The sequence below is a fragment of the Benincasa hispida genome, chromosome 6, assembly GCF_009727055.1.
Source record: "Benincasa hispida cultivar B227 chromosome 6, ASM972705v1, whole genome shotgun sequence".
Taxonomy (NCBI): domain Eukaryota; kingdom Viridiplantae; phylum Streptophyta; class Magnoliopsida; order Cucurbitales; family Cucurbitaceae; genus Benincasa; species Benincasa hispida.
In genome coordinates, this window is record NC_052354.1 from 47,875,689 (window position 1) to 47,887,715 (window position 12,027).

The window sequence follows — 12,027 nt, forward strand, 5'->3', positions numbered from 1 at the left end:
AAATTAGAATAAGTCCTCGAAGTTTATCACGGATAGATTTTACCATATTTAAAATTCTTTAAATATGTTGTTATATATTTAATTAGTTCTAGAAAAGCCACTCATTGTAATTACCCTCAAAGAAAAGTAAATGAGAATTAAGGAATAAAAATGCTTTTTTTCTTTTTCCTTACAACATTTTATTTATTTCAAAACCAAATTAAGGAGACAACTTTTAATATATATTGATTGAATGCAACACAAGTATACCTCCCAATTCTCAGGGGAAAAAAGGAAAACGAAAACCACAGAAAGGGGTAGAGATTTGGATGGTGAGTCAGTTTCAATTTCTGTGGGTATAATTTGAATCCCTAAGAATCTTAAAATGAAAATTGGGCATATGGTTTTGTCACATGGATAAGATCTCTTACATAAGCAAATTAAAGGGTAAGGTAAAGGTCTACCTTCAACCAACAACGTGTGGTGCTTATTTGAAAACCAATCACATTTTGCCTAATCAACCATAAATTTTGATTCCCTTAGTCAAACCTCCTTATCCTTCTTCTTCCATTCCCAAAATACCCTCCTAAACATCACACTAAAGGAGGGTATTTTTGGAAATCCAAGATTTCCAAAACTTCCCACCTAAAATATTTATATTCATGGACCATTTATAGTAACTCCTTTTCATAAAAGTTAAGAATGGAGATAGGCAGATCTAAGTATAGGGATCTGACTATTAGAAATAGGTTGACTAAGAATTAATGTTAATTAAGGTTTCGTATGGTAATTCTTTGTTTTTTGATTTTTGTTTTTAAAATCAAGCCTATTTTATCTCTATTTTTTTTTACCATGACTTGCATTTTTATTAAGTATAATGATTGAATTCTTAATCAAATTCTAAAAATAAAAATAACTTTTTGAAAACTACTTTTTTTAATTCTTAAAATTTCGCTTGGTTTTTTAAACCATGGGTGAAAAATAAATAACAAAGGAAGAATTTGGAGGTAGAAATAATATACATAAACTTAATTTTTAAAAACAAAAACAAAAACAAGAAACAAGATAGTTACTAAACAAGGCCTAAATGAGCCAAAAATAGTCTCAAAATCAATGTGTCCTTGTTTGACAGAGAATCTAGATTCTGTTTTATGTTATTAGATCTACCGAGTTCAATAAATGTGTTTGCCAGAAATCTAAATTTTGTTTTTGAAAACCTTTTTGAATTATTTGATCCACATAGTGCAAATTCTAAAAACAATATTTTTATATTTTTATTATATCCAAAGTTTGAACTTTCAATTTTATAATGTAGAATTATATTAAATGAAGATAAAAAGCATTTAAAAATATAATATGTCATGTTATAAACTCAATTCATTTTCTAAAAAAATATAATATGTATTATGTAATGTATTATAAGTTATATAATATTACAAAATAATAATTATACAATTTTTTTAAACATAAATCATATTCATAAATAAATTAATAATAATTTATTATCAACTAAATATTAGTGGATAACTACAACTAATTTTATGATTATATAAAATATATAGTATTAAACAAATTTAAAACAATTATTTGAATTAGAGTCTAATTTCTGCTACCAAACACATACATATAAGAAATATGAAATACAATTATGTTTTTATTAAATTCTTTATTTTTAAATTTCTATTTTTAAATTCTCTTAAGTCATTATCGCGTTTTTCAATTCTATAATTCGAGTGTATGACTTCATATTGTTAATTTTTATTAATCATGAATTTTCCTTGCATTGGCATTTCATATCCGAAACAGTGTGGATTGTGACCTTCTCATTTTTCGAATTAGAAGTGTAGAAAGATAGAAAATTGATTAATCACTTTTTAAGCTAATTTGAAAATTCAATCTATGTCCATGAAGTAATTGGATATACATATATATATATTTTTCTGTTTATTTTATATTGATTGAACATTAGATGATAAATTACTTATTAACTTTTTTTTTAGAAAAATAATAATAAAAAACAATGTGCTATTCATTCAAGTATTTAAATGTGAGAGTTTTTGAACCTAACTTAGATGACCAAACAGAACGACAATCAACAGAAATAAAACGAAAGCAGTAAAGAACACCAAGATATATAGTGGTTCGACCAGATTGGTCTATATCCACTTTGAGAACCAACTTGAATTAATTTATTAATGAGCAATAAAGGAATTTTACAATTACAGATAATCAACAAATTCACCAATCTGTAATTTCAGTATCCATTGATATCGAGAGAGATCTGCACACAACGTCGCCTCTGACCACTGAGAACAACCCGCTGCAAAACAGCCCAAATAAATGTGCTACCCGCCTCTGACCGGAAACATCCTCCACGGTGAACTTCTCAGATCGGACCGTGACACCCGACCTCGGCACCCACCAGACTGGAACTGATTTAAACCAGTCGAGAACCAACCACTGAAACACGCGAGAACCGGCCGCTGATTGAAACCACGTGAGCATGCCGCGGATGCACGCCAGTCGAACCACCCATGGTCGGACGAAATTCGAACTCCAATCTTCGTCCCAGGCGGCTTCTCGTTCTTCAGACGGCTGCTGTTGCACCGAAATCACCCAAGGCGACTCCCTTTTTCTTCTACCGTTCAGTTCGACACACCCTCTCTAGAGTCACACGATTTTCAGCCCCTATTTTGGAGAAGAAAGGGATATTACAAAAATGCAATGCTCATTATTTACAAAGAATGCCATTGGGCCTTTAAATTTTCCAAAAAAAAACCCAATAAAAACCAACTTAAATACCTTGTTTTTTTACAAATTCTCCCTCATAAAAGAATATTTAAGTGTCAAGCTGATTTCTCCAATTTTCCTATCATCCAGATTTAATATTCAGCCTATCTAATAGGTATTTGAACCCAGGGCTGACCTAGTTAATATATCTGAAAAATTTTCAACTGTATGAACCCTTGACTAGTTCAACATCTTTTTGGGCCACAACTTCTTGATAAATGAAATTTGACATCGATATGCTAGACCGTTTTGTGATGAGATGGATCTTCGCAAGATGAAATAACACTTTTGGCTATCACAACAGACAATAGAAATGAAACTCCTGCGACAAACAACTCACCAACTATTCTTTTCAACACATTACTACCTCTTTCACAACTTCACCCACTGAAATATACTCTGACTCAGTAGTAGAACAAAAGGCAACAACTGATTGTAGAGCAACCTTCAACTAACCATATTACCAAACAAACGAAAAATGTAACCTGATAGAGACCTTCTTTTGTCAAGGTCTGCAGCATAATCTGCATCTGTGAAAGCCTTCCAATAAATGCTGATTTATTACATCCCTGCTAAAACACAATGATATACTGGACACTACCTTTTCAAATATCAAGCACCTCACTTAAATGCATTCCAATGCTTCTTCCCAGAATTTGATATAAACCTACTTATCATACTCATAGCATATCCCAAGTCAGGCCTAGTACAAATCATCAAAATACATAATACTCCAACAGCATTACAATAGGGAATATTAAGCCATCTCTAACCTTTCTTGTTCAGTAACAGGACACTGAGATGAAGAAAGCCTAAAATGAGATGCTAAGGGTGTTGAAACTACCTTACAACCAGACATATTATACTTCTCAAGCAGTTATGCACATAACTCTCCTGCGAAATGGTTAACACAACCTTTCTCCCTATCTCTTTTCACATCCATACCTAGGATCCTTTTTCAGTTCACCTAAATCTTTTCATACTCAAATTCACTACTTTATCGTTTCTTGAAATCACAGGATTTCAAAATAATTCTTAGACACCAGAATCATATCATCTACACACAGAAGTAGATAAGTATATGTACCTTTCTGAGATAGTTTCCAGTACACGCAGGCATCATATGAGCTCCTGTGAAACCCCTGCTTCAGAATAAAGGTGTTAAACCTAATATACCATTGTCTCGGCGATTGCTTTAGTCCATAGATGGATATGTGAAGACGACAAACCATGTCTTCCTTTCCTTTCACCTCATAGCACTTAGGTTGAGCCATGTAGATCACTTCCTCCAATTCACCATGAAGGAAAGCTGTGATAACGTCCATCTGTTCAACAAACATATCAAAGTGAACAGCAATCGATAAAATTAATCGAATGGACGAATTCCTCACCATCGGAGAGAAAATCTCATGAAAGTCAACTCACTTCTTTTGAGTGTAGCCCTTGGCTACCAGTCTAGCCTTATACCTAGGCTTGCTGTCACCTCCTGTACCTGACTTGATTTTATAAATCCACTTTGATTGAATGAGTTTCTAATTAGGAGAATTTGGAACTAATTACCATGTCTGATTCTTTTGCAACGAGAACAATTCTGCTTCCATAGCATCCTTCCACTGTTCCTTCGAATCAGATACAGTAGCCTCCTCGAAAGTAAGAGGCTCTGCTTCAATACTGTCAGCTGCACAAATAAGAGCACAAGTAACTAAATCAGCATAACCATACCTCGTAGGTGCTTGCCTCACCAGCTGAGGCCTGTCATGTGTAAGCTGATAGTTCTGTAGGTCACTGCCACTTGAGCTTTCTTCACCAAAAGCTCCCTCATCAATCAAAGTTCTCTGCAGTTGAGGCTTCTACCATCAGAACTGGATGACTGATCACTGGAATCACATGAACTAACTGATGGTTATGCTTTAGAATCAATTCTAACCTCTGCCTCAACTTGATCAACTGTCTGCTGTTTTTACTGCTCTTTGACACGAAATAGTATCTCTGTTTCATTGAAGGCCACATCTCTGCTGATAATGTATTTATTTCTGCCCTCTTTCAAGCACCAAAGTTTATATCCCTTAACACCCTGAGGATAGCCAATAAACATACATTTTAGTGCCCTCTTGTTCAACTTCCCTTCTTTAACATGAGCATAAACTGAACATCCAAACACTCTGAGATGATCCAAGCTTGGAGCTTTTCCTGTCCATATCTCCTGAGGAGTCTTTAGGCCTAAAGCGGAAGACAGACTTCTATTAATAAGATAACAAGCTGTTTGGGCAGCTTCCTCCCAAAATTTCAAGGGTAATGAAGCATTTGTCAAGAGACATCTTGTATGCTCCATAATTATTCTGTCGAACCTCTCAGCTAAACCATTCTGCTGAAGAGTGTACGTAACAGTGAAATGCTTCGTAATTCCCTCAGATTTGCAAAATTTGTCAAATTTGTGATTCACAAATTCTAAACCATTGTCTGTCCTTAGATATTTTACCTTCCTACCTGTCTGGTTCTCAACCTACCTTTTCCATTCAAGAAATTTCTCAAAAGCTTCATCCTTCTGTTTTAGTGGATACATCCACACTTTTCTTGAAAAATCATCAATGATTGATATAAAGTATCTCGAACCTCCCATAGAAGGTACCTTTGTAGGACCCCACAAATCTGAATGAATATAATCTAAAATCCCTTTAGTAGAATGCTTCCCTTTCCCAAACTTCACTCTGGTAGACTTTCCCATTATGCAATGTTTACAAAATGGGAGTTCAATGTCTTTAACTCCTCCAAGCAAACCTTGTTGTGAAAGAGCTTGTAGACCTCTTTCACTCACATGAGCCAATCTGTTATGCCATAACATAGATTTATCTGTTTCTTTCCCAGATACAATAGCAGCACTACCTGAAACTGCGGTACCTTCCAACACATAAAGACCATTCCTCAAGGTCCCCTTCAGCTTGACCAAAGAACCCTTGATAACCTTCAGAACTCCATTCTCAGATTTATTAGAATAACCTGCTCTATCTAATTCGCCCAGAGACATTAGATTTCGTTTGAGTTCTGGAACATACCTTACATTTGTAAGAATTATGATCATACCATCTTGTGGAACTGACCCAATTCCTTTTACATCACAAGCACCATTATCACCAAGCAGAACTGATCCCCCATCATTTTCCTGAAATTCAATCAAGAGATCCCGATTAGGAGTCATGTGAAACGTGCACCCTGAATCCATGATCCAAGCATTCTGAATGTCCCTGCTGGACACCATCAAAACCTCTGCTGAATCATATCCGTCAGTAATATTTGCTGCACTAGAATCCCCTATATGCTTGCTACTTGATGCTTCCTTGCTCTTATTCAAAGAATAATTCTTTCTAAAGTGTCTTTCTTTATGACATAGGAAACACTTTTTGCTTTTCCCCTTTGATTTCGACTTGGATCTCGACTCTTTTCCTTTTCCGTTCTTTTCTCATTTCTGCCTCTGGCCATGAGTAACTCTCCATCCTTGTGTTCCTTTTTAATCTCGAGATTTCTCGTTCTTAAGGCATTCAACACTATATCCATGGACAATGAATCCCGTCCATATTTAATAGCTGTCTTAACTTCTCGATACGATTATGGCAAAGAATTCAGAAGAATAACTGCTTGATTTTCATCCGACATCTTCTCACCGATATTATTGATATCAACTATAATCTTCTGAAATTCATCTAGGTTCTCTTCTTAGTCTTTGAGTCCATCTTATATCCAAAGAATTTTTCCTTTAGATATAATTTATTTGGCAAGGACTTAGTCAAATAAAGACTTTCCAATTTCTTCCACAACTCCGCTGTAGTAGTGGCCTCATCTACTAGCCTAAGCACTCCATCTGACAGATACAAAATTATTATTGAATAGGCCATCTCATCCATATTCCTTTTTTCAGCTTCTGTAATTATTGGTGGAAGGTTATCTTCGTCTAAGATTTTGGCTACCTTTTGTTATACAAGAATAGCCTTAATCTTTTTCCTCCATAACTCGAAATCACCTTTCCCATCAAATTTAAAAACTTCGAACCGTGTAGACATTGAAGCCATCCGTCAAATTAAATCCAACAAAAAAACTGAACAAAGAATATGTCAGCACACACTACCGCACAACCTGTTTGGATCAACTGGAGGAGCTCTGATACCACTTGTGAGAGTTTCTGAACCTAACTTAGATGGCCAAATAGAATGCAAACAATCAGCAGAAATAAAACGAAAGCAGTAAAGAACACCAAGATATATAGTAGTTCGACTAGATTGGTCTACATCCACTTTGAGAACCAGCTTGAATTAATTTATTAATGAGCAATAAAAGAATTTTACAAATTACAGATAATCAACAAATTCACCAATCTGTAATTTAAGTATCCACTGATACCGAGAGAGATCCACACACAACGTCGCCTCTGACCACTGAGAACAACCCGCTGCAAAACAGCCCAAATAAATGTGCTACCCGCCTCTGATCGAAAACAACCTCCACGACGAACTTTTCAGACCGGATCGCAACACCCGACCTCGGCACCCACCAGACTGGAGCTGATTTAAACCAGTCGAGAACCAACCGCTGAAACACGCGAGAACCGGCCGCTGACTGAAACCATGCGAGCACGCCGCGGATGCACGACAATCGAACCACCCACGGTAGAGCGAAACCGAACTCCAATCTTCGTCCCAGATGTCTCCTCGTTCTTCAGACGGCTGCTGCTGCACCGAAATCACCCAGGCGGCTCCCTTTTTTCTTCTACCATTCAGTTCGGCACACCCTCTCTAGAGTCCCACGATTTTCAGCCCTATTTTGGAGAAGAAAGGGATATTACAAAAATGTCACTGCTCATTATTTACAAGAATGCCATTGGGCTTTTAAATTTCCAAAAAAAAACCAATAAAACCCACTTAAATACCTTGTTATTTTCTACATTAAAAAATGAAAATATTTGAGAATATAAAGTAAATAATATGAAAATAGGCATCTTATACAATTTTTATTTAGTATTTAGATTTTAAGACTTGAATTTAATGAATAAGGACATAAATGGAAAATTTGGGATATATATATATATAATTGCTCAATGCATTTATTTAACCAATGTTGTAAAGGAAGTGGAAGGATTTGGCCATTCTCTCATCTTTATCATTTTCAAGCTAAGTAGACAATAGATAACACCAAATCTACATTTTTAATAAACACCAAATAATGTGAATGGATATTAATAAAAACTACCTCAATCCACCTGTTCATTAATTGAAGCATATTTTATGCTTTTTCTATATTTAATATTTTTTTAACATACCAAATAAAACTTTTTATGATGTTATTGGAAGGATTTTTTTTTCTCTCTTATATAATAATTATATCCAAGTAAAAGATAGGAGAAAAAGGTATTATATCACTATGGGCTGCAAAAACTATGGATTGTCCTCAAGGATATGCATTATTAGATACAATCTCCATAAGTTGATATTTTAAAATAAAAAAATAAATTAACTTTATTTATGACAAAATATCTTCCACTTTGTACCTTGTGTAAATTATACCCTTAAATTTTCGAAAGAGAAAACCCCATTTGAAAAACAATTTTCGAATGATTCAAACTAACAAGTATAGTGAAGGTCTATTAAAAAATTTTAATTGATCTTTAATCTTATAAGTACAAAATTCTTTCATATTTGGATGTCTCGATTTATTTTAGAAAGAAGGATATTTGATAAAGAAATCTTATCGTACGTCATTTTTAATTTAGAAATTTTATAAAAAAGAACACCAAATAATATATAAAAATTCATTTCTTATAAGAGTAAACCTAATATTTTTTTCATTAATCACATTAATGAATAATTAAATTTATCTTAAGTTGGAGTGGTGCAACAAAAGACATAAAAGAATGTAAAATCTGTCAAGGCTTTAAGGGGCAAAGTATGCAAAGATGTTGACATTAGTTTTCACCTTCAAAGATCCAAAAAGAGAGATGGTGACTCAGATTTGGATGTCTTCAATTTTAGACCTTATCCTTTTTCTTGTAATATGGGAAAGCAAATCAATTTGCAACCATAAACACTATACACTATAGACCAAAATTCTTATTATCATTAAAAAAATATATTCATTTATATATATATGTATATATGTCTATGGTGATCCTACTCACCCTATTTATTAAAATAACTCAAACCCATCAAAAAGAAAATATTTTTTGGTCAATACCCTTACATTTGTTGCTTTTATTTTTAAACTCCTTCTCTCATTCATTTTCTTCTTCATATTCTACCAAAATTTCTTGCACATAGAGATGGGAGGCAAAGAAAAGATGGAAGCTTTTGAAGCTATGGAGTTGACGGAACTCAATTGGGTGATCATGGAAACTAGAGAAAGTGAAGTTTTTGAAGCTTCTACTTCCACCATTGGTTCCTCTTCGGAGAATTCGATCAACTCAATTGAATCATTATCATCAGAATTGTTAGAAGATGCATCGTCGTCTTCCTTCGCGTCGAACCTTTCGTCATTGTCGTTGTCGCCATCGTTATCTTCATCGGATGGACCTCTTTATGAATTATCAGAGCTCATGGCCAATCTTCCCATCAAGTAAGAATTGGAAAAAAAAACCCCTAAAAATCACAAAAAAAAAAAGATAGATAAAAGACCTTTTTTTTTTCCTATGAAAGTTTACATTATATAATTATAATGGCTCAAATGAAATGAATAACCCTTTTAATAATTGAACTTTTTGGGTTTTGCAGGAGAGGGTTATCAAAATTCTACAATGGAAAATCACAATCTTTTACATCACTAGCAAGTGTAAAGAGCTTGGAAGATCTTGCAAAGAGAGTGAATAATAATATTTCTCAAAGGAAAAAAATGAAGTCTTGCAAAAGCTATGGAGGAGGTTTAGATGCTCAAAAACCTTATTATTCTCCAAAGCCTTTGATTTCTAAAAGAGTTTCAAAGGGTTCTTTGCTATCACCTATTTCTAAGAGAAATAATATTAGGTTATTTGATTAGCCATTCTTGATGTTCTTCCACTCATATTTAGAGGAATGGGAGCTTATTAATTCTCTCTTTTTTTTAAGCTTTTTTAATTTTTTTTCAATGATTTGAGGCAAAAGTGGTTGCCTATTTTTGTGAAAGAGTAAATTCAAAATAATGGTTCAATAGGAAAAAAAAAAAATAGAAAGAAAGAAAGAAAAATGGAAGGAGTAATTAATTATATCCATCATATTTATTTCAAGGTTTGAATGTGTGCCCAAACTTGTTTCAATATGAATATAAGGTTGTCTTTTCGAAAGAAAGATTAAAGCAACCGTGTAAAATACTAATATACTTTCTCAAATGAAGTTTGATTTTTGTCGAATCTTTTTAGATAAAGAATCAATGTAATCTATTTTTATTCGTCAATATGAATATAGGTCAACTAATATAATATTTGTGTTATCGATTTCGAGATCATATTCAATTTTTTACTTCACATATTATTTGGAATGTTCAGTTTAGGGATGTAATGAACTTTTACATACAACATCAAATTTTGTATATATAAAGTATACCCCATTATTAGCAACTCAATCAGACAATCACCATACATATCTTGGAAAGAAGGTTCTTTAAGCAAATCATCTAAGAAAAGAAAATATATGACTAGAGTTAACAAATCAATATTTGTTATAGTTTGATCAGTTGTGAAATACACTTATTTTTTTGTTGAAAAAGTTTGTGAAAGAGATGATAAATTTATTGTTAAATATACTATTCTTGTCTTCTCTCACCAAAAAAAAAAAAAAAAAAAACTTGTCCATAAATACTTTGGGTTGAATTTTATTTTAGTTTATCTACATACTCTCGGTTATCTAAACAATAATTTTCATGTAAGAAAAGATCTCATATGAAATAGACCATAATAATCCGATAGAAACTAAATTTAAGATTATTTTTAAAAAAATAAGATTTCTTGAAAGTATATAGACTAGATTTAGATATTTAAAAGTATAATGACTAAATTGGAATAAAACATGAACTACAAGGATCGAGATGATATTTTAACCTGTATTTATTGTGCTCCAATGTTGAATTTATATAGTATGCTTCGCTTCCAAATCATCACAAAATATTGACAGTGTTACCATACCAATTAGAACATAGTTTAGATAAAGACACCAGGACATGTTTGGGAATAATTCTAAAATGGTTAAAATTACTCTTATCATTTTTTAAATCACATATGAAATATGTTTTTCATCTTTCAAAACTAATTATGTTGATATGAAAATTGCATTATTTTTTAAAGATGAAAGTTGAATTTAAAAGTATAAATTTAATATTAAATAAAAGTTGAATTATTAAAAGTATGTTTTAGAGTAATTTTGTAAATGACAAAAGTGATTTTGATAATTTTAAAATCACTCTTAAACATGCACTAATTATCATCTCAAAGGTCGATAAAGTTTGAATTCCCATCCTCAAAATTGTAAAGTTAAAAATAATAAAATTATCATAACGTACCCGACTTAATAAAAAGATTATGAACTCAAATACCATTTAATTCATAAAATCAATTAAAGTATCCCAACAAATATTTGATTCTCTCAACCAATTCAAACTATTTCAATAAATAAAACACTGATTACTATTATTTTAAAGGTCAATGATTCAGTATCAACTTTGAAATTGTTGAACTAAAAATACATTTGGCTCCTTATTAAATTTAATTGATTTCAAGAGGGTTACTAGGTCATCGAGAAATATTAGCCAATAAGAGCAAGTTTAGAAGATTCATAGAATTGGGACTTTTGGAAAAATGAAAACCTTTGGACGGATGTGGTCTTTTCTGAGTATTTTATTGTTAAGTATAGTTATGATTTTTTCAATTTATCTTCAAATAAATTGTAGTTATATCTATCAATATGTATGGTCTTGGACTAGCAATAATGATTTTTCTTTAGAGTTCGACAACTTGATCTATCCACTTACCTGTATTATATCAATATTAATCACGATGGTTGAAATTATTGTTCTTATTTATAGTGATAATTATATGTCTCATGATCAAGAATTTTTTAGATTTTTTTGCTGAGTTTAGTTACGAGAGGAGTAACAATGTAAATAGTCATATTTAATAGTAGATTTTGATAAATGATCAAAATTTCTAGATACGGCAAATATGACCATTTCAATTAGGCAGAGCATGGGAGTCAAAACATAAACAAATATCTTTCCTTTCAATTTCAAAATTTCTCTCTCTCTCTCTCTTTT

At 32.4% G+C, this 12,027-nt stretch overlaps 1 protein-coding gene across 1 annotated transcript; it reads left to right on the forward strand.

Moving 5' to 3' along the window:
- The first annotated feature begins 8,921 nt into the window (after positions 1-8,921).
- Positions 8,922-10,212, forward strand: LOC120080185. Its single transcript, XM_039034756.1, has 2 exons — positions 8,922-9,366; positions 9,522-10,212. Exons 1-2 carry the CDS (start codon positions 9,074-9,076, stop codon positions 9,781-9,783), a joined length of 555 nt encoding a protein of 184 aa, XP_038890684.1. The 5' UTR covers positions 8,922-9,073; the 3' UTR covers positions 9,784-10,212.
- Positions 10,213-12,027: the final 1,815 nt, after the last annotated feature.